The sequence below is a fragment of the Rhododendron vialii genome, chromosome 5a (assembly GCF_030253575.1).
Source record: "Rhododendron vialii isolate Sample 1 chromosome 5a, ASM3025357v1".
NCBI lineage: Eukaryota > Viridiplantae > Streptophyta > Magnoliopsida > Ericales > Ericaceae > Rhododendron > Rhododendron vialii.
Genome location: NC_080561.1, coordinates 29,078,654 through 29,102,058, shown reverse-complemented (window position 1 = coordinate 29,102,058; position 23,405 = coordinate 29,078,654). Strand labels below are relative to the sequence as shown.

At 37.9% G+C, this 23,405-nt stretch overlaps 4 protein-coding genes across 4 annotated transcripts; 1 reads left to right on the top strand and 3 right to left on the bottom strand.

The window, feature by feature from the left end:
- The first annotated feature begins 1,801 nt into the window (after nt 1-1,801).
- LOC131327785 (uncharacterized) lies at nt 1,802-3,127 on the top strand. The gene is made up of 2 exons (XM_058360916.1): nt 1,802-2,854; nt 2,897-3,127. The coding sequence occupies exons 1-2, from the start codon at nt 1,802-1,804 to the stop codon at nt 3,125-3,127; spliced, it is 1,284 nt and encodes a 427-aa protein (XP_058216899.1).
- Nucleotides 3,128-3,539: 412 nt separating this feature from the next.
- On the bottom strand, nt 3,540-5,243 carry LOC131327354 (uncharacterized). The gene is made up of 2 exons (XM_058360470.1): nt 4,572-5,243; nt 3,540-4,271 (listed from the first exon to the last, which is right to left on the bottom strand). Exons 1-2 carry the CDS (start codon nt 5,214-5,216, stop codon nt 3,621-3,623), a joined length of 1,296 nt encoding a protein of 431 aa, XP_058216453.1. The 5' UTR covers nt 5,217-5,243; the 3' UTR covers nt 3,540-3,620.
- Nucleotides 5,244-5,795: 552 nt separating this feature from the next.
- On the bottom strand, nt 5,796-9,605 carry LOC131327783 (disease resistance protein RPV1-like). Its single transcript, XM_058360915.1, has 8 exons — nt 8,951-9,605; nt 8,544-8,833; nt 8,263-8,425; nt 7,484-7,728; nt 7,271-7,393; nt 6,726-7,167; nt 6,491-6,639; nt 5,796-6,434 (listed from the first exon to the last, which is right to left on the bottom strand). The coding sequence occupies exons 1-8, from the start codon at nt 9,603-9,605 to the stop codon at nt 5,796-5,798; spliced, it is 2,706 nt and encodes a 901-aa protein (XP_058216898.1).
- On the bottom strand, nt 9,143-11,110 carry LOC131327355 (disease resistance protein Roq1-like). The gene has a single exon (XM_058360471.1). The coding sequence runs from the start codon at nt 10,371-10,373 to the stop codon at nt 9,837-9,839; it is 537 nt and encodes a 178-aa protein (XP_058216454.1). The 5' UTR covers nt 10,374-11,110; the 3' UTR covers nt 9,143-9,836.
- Between the last annotated feature and the right edge of the window lie 12,295 nt (nt 11,111-23,405).

Sequence of the window (23,405 nt, the reverse complement as noted above, 5' to 3'; positions counted from 1 at the left end):
TCGTGCGATGTTCTGAGTAATAACAATGGTCTGATAGTGAAGTTAATACACCGCACGGTTTACCATAAGGCCATGCGTGACATTATGGTAAATCGTACAGTATTGATTGTGATCTGGACAATTTATTAACCTGTTGTTTTGTTCCGGCATATCATCTTTTACCATCCATTGTATAGTAAGCACCACAAGCACGTCAACGTAATTTGTTTTAATCTATTAAGAGCATACACAGTGGAATAAGCAAAATAAAAAATTGTTAAAGTTAGCAATGTTGAATCAAAAAAGTGCTCACATTGGAATAACCAAACTTAGCAACCCCTTAACAACTCATCAAATTTTGACTCTTCAATAATCAAAGCTAGCAATGTTTTATCAATAATCAAAACTAGTGGGACCCCACCTACATAAGTTTTTACAACCCAGAGGTCTCCTACTTGGGCAACACGCGCGTCCTAATTGGTTGGCTAAAAAAACTGGTGCACGGCCGACGCACGCTCCTTCTCTCTCCTCTTTCCTCTGGGTTCTCTGCTTTCCGCTTCATTCTCACCGTTTCTACCACAAATTGAAGGTTGTCCCTCTCAATCGACGCCAGAATAAGGTACCCATTTTCTCTCTTCTTTTCCTTTTTCTATCGACAAATTACAGTTTCCTATTCAACACGGGATGGAGATTTTTGCGATAGAAGGTTGATGAGTCCTAGGACGAACAGGCGAATTAATTGAATTAATTCGATTAGGTTGAGAGAGATAGGGGATGAAGTTGAGTGTGTGAAAGCTTTTACTATATTGCGATTTTGGGGGTAGGATTGAAAATTTTCTCATATATATGTGCGTGCATGTGTGTGGGTAGGCTGTACAAATTTCCAAGTCAGACAACTAGTTCACCCAAGCTTTCACAGATTTCCAACTATAGCCCAAATTCAAGATCCTCCTCAAAAACAAACTTGGAGCATAGCACCAAGCCTTGACCACATCAATCTGAAATCATAACATATTCACCTAGCAAACTCTTACCCTCCAAAGTTGGGAAATAATAGGAGTACATACACCACAGACAGTTTTAGCCCAAAATCGTATTCTCCCTCGAAACCAACATGTATCATATGATATCATCAAGTCTTGACCGCAGCAGTCTGAGAATAAAGCAAATTCACCCAGCAAACTCTTAGCCTTCCACAGAGTTGGGAGTTGAAAAGAGTAAAGAGTAAATATATACAAAGACAGCTTCTCTTAGCCCTCCAAAACGTAGGAGTTGTAAGAGACATTACTGATATTTTCCAGAGGTAACAAATCTCCTGACAAACTCTTAGCCCTCCACACATTTGGGAGTTGATAAGAGTAATAAAACTCCAGATAGCTTCTTTTAGCCCTCCAAGAGTAGGAGTTGAAAGAGCAAAGGTTGAAAGCTTCCAAAAAATCTAGCGACTCCTAATTTATTTGAACTCATTGCTTGAGTTGATTGCTCAATTTCGTGACAGTTTTATATGCTTTTGCTATGATACTAAACCATGGAGAGCTAAAATCTGAAGGGTGCAAGAGGCTTGATGAATTTCATCTCATGTGCAGATTAGAAAGAGTTTTAGTGATTAGAAATTTCATCTCATGTGCTATGATACTAAACCATGGGATTGAACTGGTGTAAATTTTAGTGATTAGAAATTTTTTGCTCTACTACTAGTGATTAGAAAGAGTTTGATGATGCACTACTTTTATTTGCATTAAACTTATGTGCAGATGCTCTTGTGAATTTTTTTTTTTTTGAACAATAGATGCTTGTGATGCAGGACAAAGCCTTGGATTAAATGTCTTCCCACAATGGCTTTGATTCATCCTCCACATCCTCATCCTCCTCATCTTCCTCCTCCTCCTCTTCTGACGATGGTGGGCTTAAATCAATATACCGAGGTGCTACTATTGCAGCAAATATATATGAGAGGCAGCAACAAAAAAAAGTCCTCGTCCGGATGGTTCGTAAATCACGACGATACATACCTCATGATAGGGTTGGGGCTGCAAAAATTTTGATGAGAGATTACTTTGTTGATGGGTGCCTATATACTGATGAAATGTTTCGTCGACGATTCCGGATGCAAAAACCACTCTTTATGCGCATCCATGACGCTTTTTTACAGCATGATCCGATGAACTTCCAGCAACGCCAAGATGCTGCTCATAAGTTGGGTCTATCTTCTCTACAAAAGGTCACAGCCGTAATCAGGATGTTGGCATATGGAATGGCAGCTAATCAGTGTGATGAGTACCTTAAAATAGCAGAGACCACTACTATGAAAACCTTGAGAAAATTTTGCAATGCTGTCATTGAGATCTTCGGAAGTGAATACTTGAAAACTCCAACCGAGGAGGACATTCAACACATCCTTGCAGAAAATGCCGCTCGAGGCTTTCTAGGTATGTTTGGAAGTTTGGATTGCATGCATTGGAAGTGGAAAAACTGCCCAACTGGATGGCACAGCAGTCATGTGAATGGAAAAATTGGAGCCCCAACACTCATCTTAGAGGCTGTTGCGACGTGCAACCTTTGGATATGGTATTGTTTCTTTGAAATGGCAGGTACAAATAATGACCTTAATGTTTTACATAATTCTCATCTCTTCAACCGTATTGTGTCAGGTGAAGCTCCAACATGTAATTTTGTTGTACATGAGCATCCATACACAATGGGTTACTACCTCTCTGATGGTATATATCCGAAGTGGGCAACACTAATTCAGACAATCAGCCATCCAGTCACTGCAAAACATAAGCTTTTTGCTGAAGCACAAGAGGCGGTAAGAAAGGATGTAGAGTGGGCCTTTGGGGTTTTGCAAGCCCGATTTGCTATTGTGAAGGGATCGGTACGTCTTTGAGATCGAAAAGAATGTGGTCTTATTATGAAGACGTGCATTATACTCCATAATATGATAGTGGAGAACGAGGAAGATCCTGAGGAGTGGGCACCCCCCGAAGGGGAAACGTATCAACCTGTGGCTTTTAATCGAGATGTTAACCTACTTCGACGCAATCATATTAGCCGAATTAAGGCTATGACAAGCGAGGTTACGCATAGTCAACTGAAATTGGATCTCATGGAGCATTTGGGGAATCGCTGCGGAGATGAACATCTCTGATTGTTGCTGTGAATTGATTATGGATGATTTTTAATTCCAATTGAGTCAACAATATAATGTATCTTGGAGGCCATTTCTTTTTTATGTATCTTGGATGCCATTTTTTTTATTTTTATGTAGTAGTGTTTGTGTTATTTGGAATATATTTTTTGTTGTTCAAGGTCATTGTAATCATCTTTTGTTGCAATTAGGAACTGGAATGAGATATATCCATTTTTTATGCCTCTTTACTCTACATTAGGCCTTGTTGCAATCAACCACAGCAGAAGCAACAAAAGAACCAAAGCAAAAATAAACTAGCAGCCCAGACTATCAAAAAGGAAAACATATATATGATCAAGTGAAGCATAACTCAACAAAATTGATTGCAATGTCAAAGTCTTGAGGAATTATTCCAGAATGTCAAATCGACAATAACAAAATAACATAATCCAAACATTACTGCTTTAATCTTCACTTGCGCAGCAAAAAACATATTCAAATCCACCCCCAACTAGAAGTTAAAACCATAATTATTTTCATTGGTCTCGAGATCCGTCAAGAAACCATTTGCCTTGTAGCGCTCAACAATGAGTGATTGTTGTAGCTTCCAATAAGCTGCTTGTTCGGGTGTGAGTCCCACCATAGATTTCCTCGTCACTTTCATTTCTTCACGCATTATTTTTTGTTCATTTCTTCTCTTCTTGGCCTCCCATTTCTCCTTCTCAGAATTCTTCTTGACCTCCAATTTCTCCTTCTCAATCATTGCAGTTTGTGCAAGTGTTTCATTGATGCTTTTCAAGAACGAAGTTGACTCCTCATCTCTCCATTCGTTCTTTCTTTTTGCTTTGATTTTCCGTCTTCCTTCAGCCGGTCGGACTTGGTCGTGTTCATCATCCTGTGACTTGAACTCATCAAGGAGAATCGAACATTGAGTTGATGAAGTAGATGGTGGAGTGCCATCATCCAAACCAATGACTTGGCTTTGTGGGTTTGAAGGTTTTTTGCATCCCTTGGATGTGTTCCGCATGAGAACATGGTCGTTCCACTTCGGACTGTCCTTTAAAAGCTTCCAGCAATGCTCAAACTTGAACTTACAAAATTGCACTGGTTTTGCTTGTAATGGACCCTCAATTTCACCATATTGTTTTTTAGCCTCATCAAGCTACAAAAAAAAAAAAAAAACACACACACACACACACAATCATTTATGGAGCAACAATCCACAAAATAACTTATTTCCCAATTAAAAGGCAGGAAACATGTTCGTGTGTTTAGTTCCTTTCGGCACGTAAATGCTTTCAATAAATAACATCATTGATTCACAAGGAAACAATACTTTCTTTTGTTTTGTTTCCGCTTTGAAGTATAATTTTCTTATTATAATCGGCAACCACGAATAAGCAAAACCCACAAAATAACCAAACTTTGGAGACAACAAGAAATTAATTGGTTTTTAACTTACTATCATTTGATCATTCCATCCGCTTGGATTCAATCGTCCGATCTTGTTGTAATACCCACAAAACTTGGAGACATCATGCGAAATAGCTTGCCACCTATTTTGCATGCCTTGAGCATTTCTCTCTGTTATTCTACCCAAAATTTGATGAAAACTCTCTAGAACTCGCATCCATAACTTCGTAGACTTTTGATCCCTTCCGACCACTGCATCTCCAGAAATATGTAGCCAAGATTTTACTAGCACTTCATCTTCATATTGAGAGTAGTTCGTTTTCCTTGTTTTCCTTTGATTTTCTGATTCCATTTGGGTTGCAGATTGTGATTCCATTTGGGTTTCTGATTCCATAGTTTCATAGGATTGAGAAAAGTGATTTTCCATTGAAAGGATGAAAGAAGAAGGAATGGGTGAAAATGGCAGTAGGCGTGAAGCGAAGGATAAAGGGAGGGGACTGAATATTCTGCGGGAAAAAAATTGGAGGGGATGGAAGGCGGGACAATTTGGAATGAAAAATTGAAGGGAAAAAGTTTGGAGGGAAATAGTTTTGATTATGGGCAAAAAATAACCACTGTGGAACTTGAGATTGCTAACTTTAGCAACCTCTAAATGAATAAGCAAAATCTGATGTGGCAAACTTTGCTTATTCATTTTTGCTTATTCCACTGTGGATGCTCTAAGAGTTTAATCTTCCAAAAGATATTTAAAGTTTTCCCCTTTGAAAATGCTAAGTAGAGACCGGTTCCGACCAGGTGAATAGGGTGCTTTTCAACAAAACCTTCCTCATTCGTAACATGGCCCCCGAATCCAAAAGCTCAATATTTTTCGCTAGACCAAAAGCCTTCCTTTCACTCAAATCAAAACCTTCGGTTTCTCAGATCATCCATCTCAAAAATCCGGATGGCAACTCTACAGGGCGCGCCGGTCGGGGAGCCCATATTTTTTTTGCATCCGGGTTGTATTGTTGGTATACAACCTGGTTTCCATCCCCCATTGGGAATGCTCTTAATCAGATCACTAATCAAGTTAGGTAATCTGTTTAGACAGAACCTAAGGTTTAATTTGTGAATGCCAAAACAAATTTGATCACATTTCCACAACCAGTGCACTAAAGTTGTATCATGAAATCTTCAGCATCATACACATTTACATGAGCAAATAAGAAGTAAAGATACTTATCCAGATTAACTAAATATCGTTGATACAAATTGATCTTGAGAAACATAAAATTTAGTCCCAATTTAATGTAGCCCAACATTCCACAGTAGAGTCATTATCAGGAGTGGCAGGAATCCACGGTGGAGGGTACCGATGCTCACAATGCTTGCATTTAACAAGATGAAGGCCGAGTTGGTACAATTTTGTTCCCGGCTGATGTGCAGAAACATTTCCTGGAACAATATTTCCAAATTGATAGAGTTGATGGGGTATTTGATCTTCATAGGCTGATTGGGAGCTCATCCTTTCTTGTTCCTCCTTATACAGAAGGCGGACTCCAACCTCCTTTACTTGCACAGATTCACCTCCAGACACTGAAATATTAACTTCATCGCCACCTTCCAAATGATTTCCAGACTTCCAATAACTTAACCACATGGTATCTTCACCATCTTCTGCAGTTCCAAGGACATGTGGGCAATGCTTCCAAATCAAACCCCTCGTCCTATTACTTACGACCGTATGTGGTTCATAGTCTTTTGGATCACGAGAGTGCTTATAAACTGAACACAGGTTCAAGGCTCGGAACCTTGAATCAAGATATGAAGGCACAACAAAATCAATTGAGGATCCTAGATTCTTGAAATTGAACCAGAGAGGAACCTTGCTACCAGGAATATAAACGGAGATTATATGTGTTTCGTAACATACCTGTGTCATAGAATGAAAATATAAGCATCACACACACACACACACACACAGAGAACCTGGAGCGGAAGCCTCCTTTGTCGCATGCCATGCCATGACGTTAGTTTTATAGTTAGGTTTCCCATAGATTGCAAGTTCGACAAGCCCAAATTGTTAATAATCTCAGCTTCAACATTTCCTATGTATTCTACTTGAATAGGCTCGGAGTCTGTAGACGGTGGCATGTGTCCAAAAGAGAAGTGGTTGTTCGACGTTGTGGAATTTGAAACGTTACTTCCTCCAGCAATCCATTACGTGCAAAAAAGAAATCACGTAGTTGCGGGACCCTATCAAGTCTGCGGAGCCTTGGGCAAGAATAAACGGTTAAGTACTCAAGCTTCATAAGATCTTTGACAAAATCTGGGAAGACACAAAATTGATTGAACGACAAATCTAGTGCATTCAGTGAGCATAGGTTGCTAAGATTGCTCGGGAAATCATCCTCCGAAAGATTACAGTTCACTAGACTTAATTTTACCAAAGACCATGGTAAAGAAGGCCATGAAATTTCCGAACTTTCTCTTGGCTTCCACCTCCAAGGCCAGATGAAAGATTGCACTACATTCACCTGCCCATTGGTAGGGAAAGATTGACTTAAAGCAATTCCATCTACCTCGAGCACAGTTAGAGACTCCATATTTCCCATGTTTGTCGGCAATCCATCAAGATTTGAGCAACCGGAGATGACAAGCGTTTCCTAATGTAAGCATACAAATGCTTGTCGGAAGATTCCTCAAATTTTTGCAGTGTTCTAAATTTAACAAAACAAGTCTATCAAGGCGTCCGATGGATTCATGAACCTCAATCAAACTTCTACAATTTTTAAGCACCAGTCTCTCAAGATTGGGGAGTTCTGAAAAATCGGGAGTTTTGGCAAGGTCATATGAATGACTTAGATTGAGGATTTTTAACAACCCCAGAAACTGTAAAAGAAGGGGAAAAAACGTAGGTATCAAAGCCTTCAATTCACTTTCCAAAGAAATTTGAAAGGAAAAAAAAAAGTAGTAACATACCTTGGTTCCTTCCCATACATGTTTTAAGTGGTTGTATTGCATGTCAAGAGCAACCAGGCTCTCCAAAGGAAAATCACCAGGTATGGACTTAAGTGGGAATCCATGCCAGAACAGCCATCTTAATCCTTTGGGAAACTTTTTATAGGGCCCACTAATATGTATATGATTGAGCTGCAGAAGCTTTAGTTTGTGCATCCTTGCAAATGCATCCGCTTCCAAAGCTACTAGATTTGAATTTTCGGTATCTGTGGGTTCGAGGTTAGATGAGAATAGGCCTGTCAATGGACCGGATCCGATCCGTATTCGACAGATCCGGATCCGGATCCGATAAGACCCAATCCGATCCGAATCCGATAAGACTCAAATCCGATAGTGGTAATCCGAATCCGAATCCGAAAAATCCGGATCCGGTCAGAAAATCCGAATCCGATCCGGAAACTTTTTTTACTTCAAAAATTTTAGCAAAAAAATATTATTTTTTTTCAAAAAAATACAATTTTTTTTTTCAAAAAAAAATATTTTCCAAAAAAAATAATAATACAACTTCTTAAGCATTTTTTTTTTCAAAAAAAAATTAATATTTTTTTAAAAAAAATTTAAAAATTTTGAAAAATAAAGTTCGGATTCGGATTGATAACGGATTTAATCCGATCCGATCCGGATCCGTATTGAATTACCGGATTCGGATTATCGGATCGACTTTATCGGATCCGGATCGGATTTTTCGGATCGGATCCGGATTAGATCCGGTCCATTGACAGGCCTAGATGAGAAGATACTGAAACCATATATTTTAAGCGAACCACCCAAATTTGACAATAAGGGCTTCCCAAGGAACTCTTCATAGCGACGTTTTCTATTGTCACCAAAAATTGTACTAGCATATGCATCTTCTTTCAACAGACACACATCGAGTTTGAGGCCTTCTGTTTTGCTTGTGCCCTACCATAAGAATGAGGGGAAAAAAAGAGAGAGAAAGGGAGCATGTTGATTAGTGGATAGCATCCCTGCACATATGCGCGCATGCAAAAACACATAAAGAGCAAAGTATAATCCTTACAGTGTTTTCTCTCAAAACATTAACTGCGTCATTATGATTCCAAAGGATGCTACGTTTGCCTGGCTCCTTTGGTGACTCTTGGTGAACAATTTCTCTTCCCATTTCTTGAAGCAAATGGTGAATTACTAGCATATTACTTTCATCAATCGATATCAGACATCTGTCCACGAGGTTTTGAATCCTAACCGCTGTGTAAAAGTCACATCCGTCTAAGATTGTAACCGTAGAATCCTTATCGCTTCCAACAAAAAAACAAGCAAGATGGAGGAATAGTTGTTTGTCATGGTCATCTTGTAAAGAGTCATAGCTTATTCGGAGTATATCAAGGATTTAACTATTGGGAATCGCTTTCAATTTTTCCAATTGACTTTTCCATATGTTTAAGCATTTCACTGATAGAGAAGAACCTAGAACTTTAATTGCTAATGGTAGCCCTCCACAATAGCTTACCACCCTTTTTGAGACCTCCCCATACCCATTGTTTGGACAATATTTTCCAAAGGCATGCCAGCTTAAGAGCTCCAAGGATTCCTCGTCTGTCAAATTTTCAAGCCTATGCACCTTATAAAATTCATAAGCCCCTAGCTCACGCTTGGTGGTTATGATGATTTTACTTCCTGGAAAAAGCCAACCTCGCATTCCAAGTAGTGCTTCAATTTGGTCAAGTTTATCAACATCATCAAGAACTACAAAAACTTTTTTGCAACATATGGCATCTTTAATCATAGCAGTTCCTTCAGCAATACTGTTTAGTTTTACCTTCCTTGTCTTACAAATGTCTGCAAGAAACTGTCTTTGTAAACGAAGTAAACCATCTTGTTGTTGTGAAATTTCTCTTACATCTGCAATAAAACTGCCACCTTCAAATCTTGAGAAGTTCAAATTATACAGAAATGTTGCAATGGTTGTCTTTCCTATTCCACCCATTCCACAAATTGCAACTATGCCAACATTACTTGGCCCATCTTCTAACCAAAGCTGAATGTTTTTAACTCGTGAATGCATTCCAACCAAGTGGCGGGCAATGTTCAAGGCCGTGCGACTTAGCTTGTCTCCAACCATTTTTATAATTTTCTTGATAAGCCTTGCCTCGTGTCTGAAAATTGGGATGAAGATGGGACATAAAAAACAAAAAGAATACATGAGTGAATAGCACAAACCAAGAATTAAAACATTTCAAAGCAATAACTAACAAAAATGAGCATGTTATTGCCGCTACTACAATAATGGGCTGAGTATGAGCTGAAAAGCGACACAAGTTATGGCTAGCTAAAGAAGTGAGTTACGAGGAAATTACTCATCAACTTGATTTTGTAAATTCATCCCAGCCACAGCAGCAACTTCTTTAAGTGCAGCCCTCCACGTTCCTACCTTGTCCTTCAATTTCTCTTTCGCCAATTCAACTGTTTCTGATTTGAGCTTCTCTTCATACCTTGTAAATGCTTCTTTGAAACTGCCGATTTGCTTCCTCACTTCAGATGGATCCACATCATAGAAGACAGGTAGAACTACGTCTCCAAGAGTCTTGCGTTTGAGGATCATCACAAGCTCTTCAGGGCACCAAGTTGACGAGGCATAGTTCTTTGAGAAGACAATTATCGATATCCTGGACTCTCGAATTGCTTTCTCAAGTTCAGACTTGATATATTCTCCTCTTTCTATGCCATCATCATCTCTGAAGGTGAGGAATCCAGCTTGGTCCAAAGCTGTATAGAGGTGATCAGTGAAAGTCTTACGAGTGTCCTCGCCCCTGAAGCTCAAAAACACATGATAACTACATGGAGAAGCCAAAGAAGAGGCTTCTTGGGATTTCAATTTCATAGGATGCATTGAACAAAGCCCAAGAAAAGACTAAGAGCATCCACATTGTAATAAATCAAAACCAAAAAGTTGCTAAAGTTAGCAATGTTTGTTCAAAAAAGTGCTCACATTGTAATAACCAAACTTAGCAACCTCTTAGCAACTCATCAAATTTTGGCCTTTAAATAATCAAAACTAGCAACCTTTTTGCCAATAATCAAATCTAATGGTCCCCACATTTTCTCAATCAAGTACACCCATCATTACATAAAAACCTTCTCTCTCTCTCTCTCTCTCTCCCTCTCTCTCTCAACAATGTTTCCAAAAAATTATTTTCAAAAACTGTTTTTTTTTTCAGAAACTTTTAAAAAAACAGTATTTACAAAAAACTTTTTTTTTAAAGTGTTTTTACACAAAAACTGTTTTTTCTTTTTTTAAAAACGGTTTCTGACAGTTTTTCAAAAAAAATGTTTTTTTAAAACTGTTTTCTTTTTGAAAAAAACTATTTTCAATTTTTTTTACTAAACTATTTTCTTAAAAAAACTGTTATTTTTTTCAAAACGAGTATCCAAATTATTGTCAAAAATTTTACTTTTTAGAATTTTTTTTTAGTTTAAAAAGGTGATGTGGCAAGTTTTGGTTATCCAATTTTGATTATTACATTGTGGACCTCTACATTGCTAATCTTAACAATATCTTAAATGGATAACCAAAAGATGATGTGGCAACTTTTGGTTATCCAATTTTAATTATTACATTGCGGATGTTCTAAGGAGTCCAGCACCAAGAGAGCACTGCTATCTGTCAAGACTCCACACACAATGCCCACAAAAAATGCAATGTGTATTTAAGAAGGGATGCCAGTTGAGCCAATGAGGGTCAACCGAAACCTCGTACTAAAAAAAGCATTAAGGTAGTGAAAGAAATAAACACAAAATCAAAATACATACCCTGGAGGAATGTATCTGGGGTAGGCAAGCTACCCAGCTTTGTTTAATTGAAACCAAAATTCCCTTGTTTTGTAATGCATGCTTGCTGTCAATACTAGTATTAATGCGTCTCGTGTAGGTGCAACCGCCCTAATATAACGAGCCAACCTAATCCAATCAGCAGAGTCAAGATGGCTTTCACATTTAACCAAAAACTAAAAAAAGAATCAATATTGTGACAGAACATTAGAAAACTAAGGCTGCTACTAACTCTGTGATCCGGACAAAATAGTTAGTGTACTTTCTCTTTCAAGTGTAAGCCCTGATATAATGAACCAACCCAATCCAATCAGCAGAGTCAAGATGGCTTTAACATTTAACCAAAAACTAAAAAAAGAATTTATATTGTGACAGAACATTAGAAAACTAAGGCTGCTGCTAACTCTGTGATCCAGACAAAATAGTTCTCTTTCAAGTGTAGTGGGTGCCAACTTTAGTACCCCGTACAGATAAAAAATCGTCCGCTATTGGTTCCCCTAATCCAGCGAATCAAATACTCTAATCCCCAGTAACATCGTAAGAAGTTAATTTTGCATCTAATTTTTTGGCAAAGAGATCAACCTTGTACAATGTTGATTTCAGAAGCACAACATTTCAGCTTATTCAGCAGCAAACAACACACTATTCCTTAGCGGACAATTCTAAAAAAGGAAATACCGCACTGCATAAGCCACTAATGCAAGAAAGAAATGGATGGAATTTTTACACTTTGCCAAATACTTCTGCTGGCCCAATTTTACAAATTTCCAACAAGGATTAGTTGTTAAGATCGCGGGGAAAGCATTGTTTCACAGACTACAGTACGCAAGAGTTAGTTCTAACAAGGAAAGTTGTAAATAAATTTCCCAACTTTTTCTTGTATTCAATCATCAAGGACTGATAAAAATTGCACTGCTTTCACCGCACAGGTTGTAGAACGTAGTCATTTCATAGAAGTTCCATCTGCGCAGATCATTGCCAGAGACTCCATAATTCTCATCTCTGCAATTGCTCAAGATTTGTCTTCAGTAATTTTAATGCTCGTGAAAAGTTCATCCACTATTCTTGGGAGTAACCCTTTCTTCTTCTCATCACAATCAAGAACGCTGAGACCCGGCCTGGACCAGAAAGGTTATGTATGAGCCAAATCTGAGAGTCATAACTGTGACGTCTGGAATATACTAATGGTATATCCATACATCGCCTCCATGCTATATGTCTTCCCTGCTCTATTCTGTAACAGAATTGACGAGGAAGTTAGACAAATGGAAAAGAAACATGCGTATTATATCTACAATTCGAAGTGACTAAACCTTTGAAGTTTAAACCCCGACTAGTAACTATATTTCAAAATGCAATTGCGTAAGCTGCACACACATCTCATTGCTTATGATTTAATGCGAAAATGAGCTTGCTGGGAATAAACCAAAAATTTTTACAAGGTTCAGTCGTCCACACCTTACAAGAGAAAGTGCAAAATTTGCAACAGTAGCAGTGCAGAATGCCTTCGGAACAATTTCCTTTTAAGGAAAGGAAAGGAAAGGAAGTTCTATGTCAGATACTATAATGTGCCAAATTACTTACTTACATTTAGTGTTGGTGATCAATCGTCAGTCGTCACAAACCTCGTATGGCTGAAGAAACCATAGAACTACTACATAGAGATAACATCCAGTGGTTATGATTCTGTACTTATGTGGGCTCCCCAACCGGCACGCTCGAGAGTCGCCACCCGGATTTTTGAGATGGATGATCCAAGAAACCGAGGGTTTGATTTGAAAAAGAAAGCTTTTGGCCTAGTGAAAACGTAGAGATTTTGGGTTCAGGAGCCACGTTACGAATGGGGAAGATTTTGTTCAAAAAACACCTCATTCGCCCGGTGAAAACCGGTCTTTACTTAACATTTTCAAAGACTCTTAACAAACAAATAAGGGAAAGGGACATTGGATTGAATATATCACTTTGGCGTGCCCGTGGTGCTTACTGTACAGCAGATGGCAAATGAATGATGTGCAAAAATAAAATGACAATTTAACAACAAACTGCCTCAATCACAAACAACACCACATGGTGTATCAAGATACCTCGCACAGTTTGATGGTACACCGCGCGGTGTACCTCCTCACTGACAGCAAACTACTATTACTCGAAACCTCGCACGGTATAACTGACTACGTCGTACGTTATTCCTCAAAACATCGTACAGTGTAGCTTCAGGCATATTTCAGAATAGCTACGTATTTTCAGGATAAAGCAAACCATTGATCCAAATAGCTTCCTCATCATTTTTGTTGATTTTTCCATAAATCAATTTGCAAACCCCTTTTTGATGCACTTGATCATTGAGAATGATCATAAAAACTTCTTTTAGAAAAAAAAGACATGGTTCTTAGACGAAGCTTCAACCTGAAATGCACATAGAACGATCTCTCAGTAACATTAGTGTAGCCAACAGTGGATGAATGTGATCAAGACAAATAACACAAACGAATGATGAACAACATAACACGGATCCCACTACATTGTGTGGTGTATCACAACACTGCATGGTGTAGTTTTTGCTTCTGAAAATGGTTTTTAAGCCAACACTTAACACAAATAGTTATGTGTGACTACAAAAAGCTCCCCTCAAGGCTAAAACTGAGCTTAGCCCAAGGAAACTTGCTTTTATACCTTCGGCTTTTGAGCTTGGATGAGGATGGATGAGTATAAGTTTGGAGCTTTGGGGTGGTGGAGTTCCAAAGCTAGTGATATTGAGCTTTGAAGGGGAAGAAGAATGAAATTTTTGTAAAGAGAGAAAGAATGTCAAAAGAATGTCAGAGTAACTTTCTCAAGACTTGAAGGGGTACCTTTCATCTAAAATGGGGGGTGTATTTATAGGCAAGAGCCAAGGAATATCAATGCAAATGAGAGAGGTGGCTTCTAGGCCGGTTAGAAGTTATATTCCCTGCTAAGCCGTTTTTCAATTATGGCTCCGACAAGCGTGGCCAACAATTTTCTGAGCCAGTCAAAACTTTTCCTAGAAACACCATGCGGTATACCTCAAGACCACATGCAGTGTAGTAAAATTTACTACACCATACAGTTTAGTGAGTATCCCGTGCAGTATTCCAGGTCCAGTTCTGGGCTTTTCTGGCTTTTTGGGCTATGGGAATCCACATTCAAGCTCTCAAATGTATCATTTCCTTTATTTCATCATCGGGGAATTTAAAGAACCTTAGAGGCCCGAATTGAGGTGTCTACAACTTACTTTATGGGCATGCATTATTGCGCTTGAGTGTGCGAAAAGGCAAAAAGTGAAAACATCCTACGGAAATCAATGGCACAACACTAACAAGCATTTTTCCTTTTGCCGAGCAAAAAAAAAAACACTAACAACCATGTTACAGTAGGAATCCACAACAATCAACAAAACACTGAAAAAGTGGTAGAGGGAACCTTAAGGATTTGTGCTAATGATTTACAAAAATCAATGACCTAGAGGCTAGAGCCATCACATGTTGCAATGACTTTGACCTCTTTGAATGACTCCATTTGCAACGATTGACATTTACTCGGCGTTAAGCATGTAATAGAGGGCTTTCCAAGTCCAATGGAATGTTAAGATTAGCATACATGAATGTCAAGAAGAAAGCATTTCCCAGATGTACTTAATGGCACATTGACAAAAATCAGGACAACATGCCTCAGTGGACATGTACGACAAAGACAAAGAGATTTCTACTCTAGTACACAGTTCCACGAGTATTATTCAATTGAAAAGAGTTTCCGCATCTAGATTCTCTACTCCAAAAACTGACTGAAGTACATGTCAAGTACTTGTCCGTATGTAATGATTGTCCCATTTATTCCATTAACAACATCTGTTTCATCAGAATCATCGGGCAATCAAGGGAGATACTTATAACTCAATTTTGTGAATCTAACATTCAAAAATAACGCTTATAATAATCTGCTGGAAAACAAAGAACTTGAAACACATTCGAACAATACCTCGAACAATTGGCAGAGCTAAGAATTCATAGACATCTGCTTGTTCAAATCCCTCGTAAAATGCCCTATCAAAGGTGAACTCGTGCTCTTCTTGTTTCTCATCCTACATTTTCATGAATTGCAATCGCTAAACATGCATGCGCATAGGTACATTCATATGTACAAGTTTGTGGCATACATACACAGGGGCGGGGGGACCCGGGCCCTACACCACTCCAAATATTATCGCCTATTATACCAATTATCAGGTTAATTAACAAAAATTTAATGAAAATTGCCCCTACAAGTCCCTTTAGTGAAAAAAAATCCCTAAAAATTTCAATTTGTGGGGTAAAAACCCTAAATTTTCAAGTTATCAATAATTTTTTAGGTTGCGTGTATAATATTAAGCGATGTCTACGCACATACACCCAATCTCATATCTTCTTCGGACCTCACAAGCAGCAATATGTGCTTATAACAATACATTTTTTGCCATCAATATGAAAATACACGTGATTCGGGCCCCTGCTAGACACAAATTCTGCATCCGCCACTGTACATACATATGTCAATACATAATACGTAACACATACATACATTTATATATATGTATATATATAAATAAAGAAGACGTACGTAGAATTATGGGATGGAGAGAGGAACCTTGAGCACGAAAGTTTCAGCATCCAAGGATCGAATGAAGACGCCATCGGTATGATCTCTTCTCTCTTTGGAGCTCAGAGATCTGAATCGCGCACAGACAACGATGTTCGCCATTACTCCACACACTGGAACCAAACCCTCTCTTCTATGGAGAGAGGAACCTTGAGCACGAAAGTTTCAGCATCCAAGGATCGAATGAAGACGCCATCGGTATGATCTCTTCTCTCTTTGGAGCTCAGAGGTCTGAATCGCGCACAGACAGCGATGTTCTCCATTTTACTCCCCACACTGGAACAAAACCCTCTCTTCTGTATATCACGCCAAAAAGCTTCAGCGATTTGGCGCTCTACAGCTCTGCGGTCAAGAGCATGTACACCGAACTAAGTAGGGAAATTTATAGAAATAGTCCTCCTAGTTTTATCCGAGTCTCATTTTTGTCCTTCAAGTATCAATTACAACTCTTTTGACCTTCAAGTTTGAATTTCGTACCAAGTTGGTCTAATTGATAACATTTGTCAGCCAAATTGGACAGAAAATATCAGATTCAGGGCATACATTATCAATTTGACCAATTTGGTATGAACTGCAACGTCCAAACTGCGATCAACCTAATTTTTTTCATCCAGTTTGTCTGATAGAAGTTATCAATTGGACCGATTTTGTACAAAAACCAAACTTGAAAGTCAAAAGAGTTACAATTGATACTTGGAAGACGAAAATGAGACTCGGATGAAACTAGGAGGATCATTTTTATAAATTTCCCAACTAAGTATACATGCATTTAAGCTACTTTACCTAGTCAAAACATGAAAGTGGACCATGCACCATATTCGGTAAAGATCTCGGTAGAGTTGCTTCAGCTCCCGTACCTCGGTAACTTTAGCGATTGACTGTTCACTAGCAATTGATTATTTTACTCTTTTTTGGGCCAGGCAACTCCTCTATCTCTCTCTTCTTTTGCACACACACACACACACACACACACACTCTCTCTCTCTCTCTCTCTCTCTCTCTCTCTCTCTCTCTCTCTCTCTCTCTCTCTCTCCTTTTGCATTAATCTCTATTATAAAACAGAAGAGTGTGGGGACAAGTTGTTAGAACGGCTTAGATTTATTTGATCCAAAGGTTGTAGTGCATCCTCCCACTTTCCGGTTAAGTGCCCATAGTTTTCATCTAAATCACACAACTGCCATCCCCTTCCAACTGAAATGCGTAGTGCCGTAGACACGAGTTAGCACTAGTTTTATGATATTTAATGAAGGGGGAAAAACTAAAATGGTCCCTGTAGTTAAGTATTTGTGTCAACTTGGTCCCTGTAGTTGTAATTGGCTCGATTTACACTCTGTACTTCCTATTTTGTTCTAACTTGGTCCAATTACTAACTGTCGTTAGTTCGCCGTTAAGCAAAATCAAATGGCCCCCTTTTTAGGGTTAAAACGGTAATTCCCTCATTCCCTTCTTACCCTAATATACCTCTGAACCAAAACACAGCTCATTCTTCCATTCTCCATTGATAAGGAGGCCCCTGAGAAGAACTTTGGTTATAGTTTTCTGCAAAAAGTTACCCTCCAATTCAGCATTTTCATGATCAGTCATGAGGCAACATAACCACTGGTATTGTCTACTTGTTCAACTTGTGGACAAATACTGAGATGCATTATTTTTCTGCATAGTACTGAAAATGCATATAGAACCATGTCCAAAAGTCACAACATAATATAGATCCAAAAGTCACAACATGATAAAAGAACTATGTCCAAAAGTCAGAATATTACATAAACTCAGTTCCAAATTTAGCAAGTCATAACCTAATACATAGACATAAAAAACCACTCAACTAGATTACAATAAACCTAACTTAACAGCTCAAGTGGTTACAAAAAATAGTGCACTGCCATTCCATTCATTTTCCTACACTTGGCCCATGCACTGATTCCTGACTAGGAATGTTGAAGTTTGAGTAGTCCCACACGAGTAACAATGGCATGTTACTGATCATTGCCTTTCCTCCTCTACCTCTGGCTCTTCCTCTGCCTCTTCCTCCACCTCTGCATCCATCTCTGCCTCGACCCCTATCTTCATCTAATGAACTTGACCCATCAATACTAATTAATTCATCAGAATTCATTTCATCACCTACAATAATATGTTCACTTGTCATTTCCGTCCTCTTTTCCTTCATCAAACCAACCCATTCAACATTCCTATCCACGTTTGCATCAAACAACCTATCATCCTCACTAAAAATTCCTCTAGCTCACTTGACTCACTTCCTGAGTCATAGTCTTGTTCTGAAATTTGGTATCCCTCCTCAAATGGTTCTGAAATTTGGCATTCCTCCTCAAATGGTTGAAAGTCTTCCCACATGTTCTGCTCAATAATTGGGACCTCCACATTACTTTCATCCCTTAAACTTTCTTCACGGACAACAGGTTTTGGCTTGTACACATTTAGAACCATTTCAGGTCTCTCTATCACATACACATCAATAATCCTACTGGTATCGTAGACCCACTTCACCATTCCCAAAATGTCTTCGTCTTGTTTCAATTCAGTTAATCCATAATTCAAATCCCTACCAGGCACTTGATAAAAATATTGTAATTGTCCTGTGTGCCCTAACATTCTTGTCATTTCTCTTAAGTCAACCATTCTCAATTTTTCCACATGTTGATTATCAAAATACATTACATCACCACGCAAATATGAAAAATTTGGAGAATAACAGAATGCCCCACCATGATGCAATGATGCACTTTTACAGCAAAAAAGGTCTCCTTTTGGATCTGAAAACACCATAAAGACAATGGAAAACTTAAGTAAGGTAGGTTTGCTATGGGAACCACGTCATAAGGCATGGAACCAGGGACCACAAACTGGGGACTATCAATCTTTTGACCATTGTGCAAAACACATCCAATATATACATATTCTATGCATATAATATTGATAGACAATACAGAAGACGTGGACATAATAAAATAGAACCACTGAAATATTGTGCCATAAAAGAAAAACAAAGTTTTTTATCAGAACATTTTTCCATTGTTTATTAGTCCAAAAACCACCATATTCTGCCATGTTTCCATTGAAAAACAAAGTATTTGAGCAGAACATTTTTCCATTGTCTATTAGTCGAAAAGGCATGTTTCCGTCGAATCTATAGCAAGCCATATATGATTCTTCCATCTGTTGGATGTTCTTCTGCTTCCAAAATTGTTTGCTTCAAAACGAGAAGTCCAAATCCAGCGGGAAACAAATTAGGGTAACAGGAGAATGAAAGAATTACTCTTTTAACCCGGCCATTTGATTTTGCTATAAAAAGGACTTAACGGCGGACTAACGGCAGTTAGCAATTGGACCAAATTGGAACAAAATGGAAAGTACAGAGTGTAAATCGAGCCAATTACAACTACAGGGACTAAGTTGACACAAACACTTAACTACAGGGACCATTTCGATTTTTTTCCCTTTAATGAATAAAGAGAATATGATAGAGAGATTGGTGTATGGTGGGAGAAAAAAGTGGATAGGTAAAATACATTTTGTACCTTTTTTACTAGGTATTTTGGCTCTCATTGGTGTACATGCTCTAAGGTTTTCACTTTCCCGCTTTGGCTAAATTCCACTTGTATCTCCTCAACTATCCGATTTTATTTCTATTTCGTCCTTAATCTTGTCGATTAAACCTATTGAGTCCTTAAAACTTTTGGGATTGATATCCACAACGACTGTCCTGGTATTGAGGTCCACATAGAGGCTCATTTAGCCATTAGATCTGGTGGTGAATGGAAAAAATGTCCCCACAATAATGATGTGTGTATATACCGTGTACGTATGGATACGATCTTAGGCAAATATCTTTTTTCTTTCTTTTTACGATTAAGAACATTAGTGCATTATTTAATTTTAGGGGAAAAAAACAACCAAATTAATGGACATTGTCTCTATAAAAAAAAAATATAGGTTTCTGATCAATAGTGGTTTACAATTGAAAATAACTATTTCTCCAATAATTTCAAATGAATTGTGGCTGTTAGGGGAATTCAAAATGTGACTAAAGTAAATATCGATTTGAAAAGTTTAAGGACTCGATAGGTTTAATTGATAGATTAAGAGTTAGAAATAATTGAATGGATTTCTAATTATATTACCGAGAATGAGTTGGATCCTCTAGTCCGTTCATTTGTCGGCCCTTTTTGTACCCACTCCAATGATATTAATCATTCACTTAGCAAAAATATTGAACACGTCAAAAAATATGTTGATCAGATATCGTCGAAGATGTTTCTGAAGCACATTTATCTTGGGAAAAAATGAGTTCTGATCAACAGTAATGTATTTTGTCAAAATAAATATGTTTTAGAAATATACCAAATGATAACCAATCAAAATGATATTGGCGTGGTTAATAGGTTGCAAATGCAATATTACACAACTGAAAAGGGCGTGAATGGAGATTTTAAAAGCTTTGGGTAGGTTCTTTTTGAGCTTTTTGAACAAACAAAAATACTACTCCCTCCATCCCTAAATAAATATCCGGCCAGCAACCCTAGGCTATTAAAAAGATGTATTTTTTCGTTAAAAATTTAAAAAAAAATTCACAACTTAAAAGAACTCATTGATATCTATTGATTTGTGAATTTTTTAACAAAAAAAATTCATCTTTTTAGAAACCTAAGTTTGCAGTTTGGACAGTTATTTAGGGACGGAGGGGTAAGTGTTTTGGCTAGATGCAAATGGTCTTTGGCTTTGTTCGGTTAACATTTCAGTTTTAGTTTTAGTTTTGTTTTCAATTATTACCCTATTTCTTTCTCCAATTATTACCCTATTTTTTCAATTATTACTTTCTCATCTCTCTCTATCTCTCTCCAATCATTACCCCTAACTTTAATCATTGCTCTATTTCTCTCTCCACTCACTACCAAAACTAAACTAAACTAAACTAAACTTCCAACCAAACAAAACCTTTGTCTTTATCTTTAAATTAATATAAAGTTAGTCCATACAAATAGTCTCTGCTTAAAGACAATTTTTGCAAAATAAACAAAAAGACTCTTAAAATTTGTCCAAAGGCACCCTTTAAGCCCTTTATGTAACAGTAGGGGGAAAAGTTAAAAAATGCATATCCGTTGAGAGGTCAACTATAGTTTGGTAAGAGTCCAACCCTACTCTTTTTTTAGACCATGTTTGTTTTGAAATTTTGAGTAATGAGTAGAGAGACAGATATATAGAGAAATGGGAGTAATAATTGAAAGAAAATTTATTAAGAACCGTGCGTAGACAAAGAATTCCAAATCCAAAATTCAAAAACCTCTAACGACCCACTATAGACACCCTAATCCGGACCTCGGAGGCTCTTTGAACGTCCCGATGATGAAATAAAGAAAACAATACCTTTGAGAGCTTGAATAAATGACTTCCTTAGCCCAAAAGCCCAAACAGCCCCAAAAAAAAAAAAAAAAACCAAAAACTCATATAAACCCAAAAAGCCCTGGACTGAACCTATAATACCGCACAGAATACTTCTACACTGTGCGGCGTAATAAAACTCATTACGCCGCACGTGGTTATGAGGTTAACCGCACATTATTTTGTGGAAAAGTTCTGACTGGCTCAATAAGCTGTCGGTCACACTTGTTGGAGCCACAGCTGCAAAATGACTTGGCTGAAAAAGTACTTCTAACCCGCCTAAAAAACACCTCCCTCATTTGAATTCAAAATCATTGACCTTTTGCCTTTAAATACACATCTCCACTCAATAGAAAAAGCCCCCCCCCCCCCCCCCCCCCCCCCTCCCCCCCTTCCTGAATTTCCAATTTCTCTCCCTTCTTGCATTTACATCCACTTTCCATTTTCAAGCCTTGAGAAGTGTTATTCTAAAAAGACATTCTCCAGGCACTTTCTTTCTCAAAATGCTCCATTTTTCTCCTCACCATCAAAATTAATCTTTTACTCACTTTGAGACCTTACCAACCAAAACACCCAACAACCACTCACACCCACACTCATTCTTTCTTACCCGCTCTTGCTCACACTCATCCATCGTCATCCGTCCTTGTTCAAGCTCAAGACCAAAGGTAAAAATCAAGTTTCCTTGGGTTAGGCCATGTCCTAATCCCTAAGGGAACTTTCCTGTAGTCAGGTTTAACCCCTTTTGGTTAAAGACTGACCTAAAAACTATTTTCAAAAACAAAAACAATCATTGTGCTAGACATACCACGCCATGCGGCATTCTGATGCGTTGCACGGCATAGTATGTTTAGGCGCGCAGTTTCTTTTATTAGTTGTTGTTCGTTTGTTTAAACAGTCTAGATCATCGCCATCCTTCACCAGGCCCGTTTGCATTGCTGAAATACTGTCATCAATACTTTTCAGAATAAGACCATATCTATAAGTCATGTTTTATGTCCACAAGAGATTTTCTTGATCATCCCAAGTAATCAAATGCACTAAAAATTATTTTATGTTCATGACTTAAAGAGATGGTGCTATTACAATACAGATCGGGGGTTGTGCATCTTCTGATATCTTTAAGGAATAACGCACGGGATATATAACACACCGCGCACTATTTTGGGTATTGATGATAGTCTAACAGCAAAACAGATAGACCGCACGGCATACCATAAAACCGTGCGCGGCATTATGATAAGCCGTGTGAGAATGGTTCTGATCTAGACAGTTTATTGGTTAGTTATCTCATCTCATAACATCATATTCTTATCATTTCTATATAGGCAACACCACGTACACGCCAATGTGATATATTTTCCCATGAGCCTTCCCTCTTTACTTGTTTATTAAAGAGTTTTATTCTCCGAAAGATATACGAAAATTTTTCCCTTTCAAAATATTTATTAGAGACCGGTTTTGCCGGGCAAATGGGATACTTTTTAACAAAACCTTCCCCGTTTATAACATGGCTCCCGAACCCAAAGTCTCAACGTTTTCGCTAGATTAAATGCCTTTTTCAAACGAGTTCTCAATTTCTCAGATCATCCATCTCAAAAATCTGGGTGGCGACTCTTCGAGTGCGCGTCGGGCGGGGAGCCCACACCCACCCTAGTCTTTAACTCAAACTCCTATCATATTGAATTTTGTTTATTTTTTACACAAATCAAGAAAAGGTCGAATCTTTATGGAGTTTTTAAATATTCATCCTCAGACTTTATCCCACATTAGTATTCATCCGGCACTTTTTGAACAGTTATGTTTTCATCTTTTTATATGATGAATTACTTATCTTACCCTTTTAATAAGATATTCATAGGTATGTATATATTACTTTCATAAATTAGTATTATTGTAGTAATTAAAAGTTACCTAAAATTATGGGATCATTAATAGATAGAAATTGGGAAAATTTTGAATTCTCAAATTTCCAAATCATTAATGGAAATATTCTAAATCATTTCCTCTCTTTAATTTTATGAATTTTAATTAGTTTTTTTTT

Coding starts and splice junctions, on each gene's coding strand:
- LOC131327785 (XM_058360916.1), top strand. CDS start 1,802: ATGTCTTCCCACAATGGCTTTGATTCATCCTCCACATCCTCATCCTCC. Junction 2,855..2,896: donor TTGCTATTGTGAAGGGATCG/GTACGTCTTTGA, acceptor CTTATTATGAAG/ACGTGCATTATACTCCATAA.
- LOC131327354 (XM_058360470.1), bottom strand. CDS start 5,216: ATGAATAAGCAAAGTTTGCCACATCAGATTTTGCTTATTCATTTAGAG. Junction 4,272..4,571: donor GATGGAATGATCAAATGATA/GTAAGTTAAAAA, acceptor TTTTTTTTGTAG/CTTGATGAGGCTAAAAAACA.
- LOC131327783 (XM_058360915.1), bottom strand. CDS start 9,605: ATGGTTGGAGACAAGCTAAGTCGCACGGCCTTGAACATTGCCCGCCAC. Junction 8,426..8,543: donor ATGTTTTGAGAGAAAACACT/GTAAGGATTATA, acceptor TTCTTATGGTAG/GGCACAAGCAAAACAGAAGG. Junction 6,640..6,725: donor ACGTGATTTCTTTTTTGCAC/GTAATGGATTGC, acceptor CACCGTCTACAG/ACTCCGAGCCTATTCAAGTA.
- LOC131327355 (XM_058360471.1), bottom strand. CDS start 10,373: ATGCATCCTATGAAATTGAAATCCCAAGAAGCCTCTTCTTTGGCTTCT.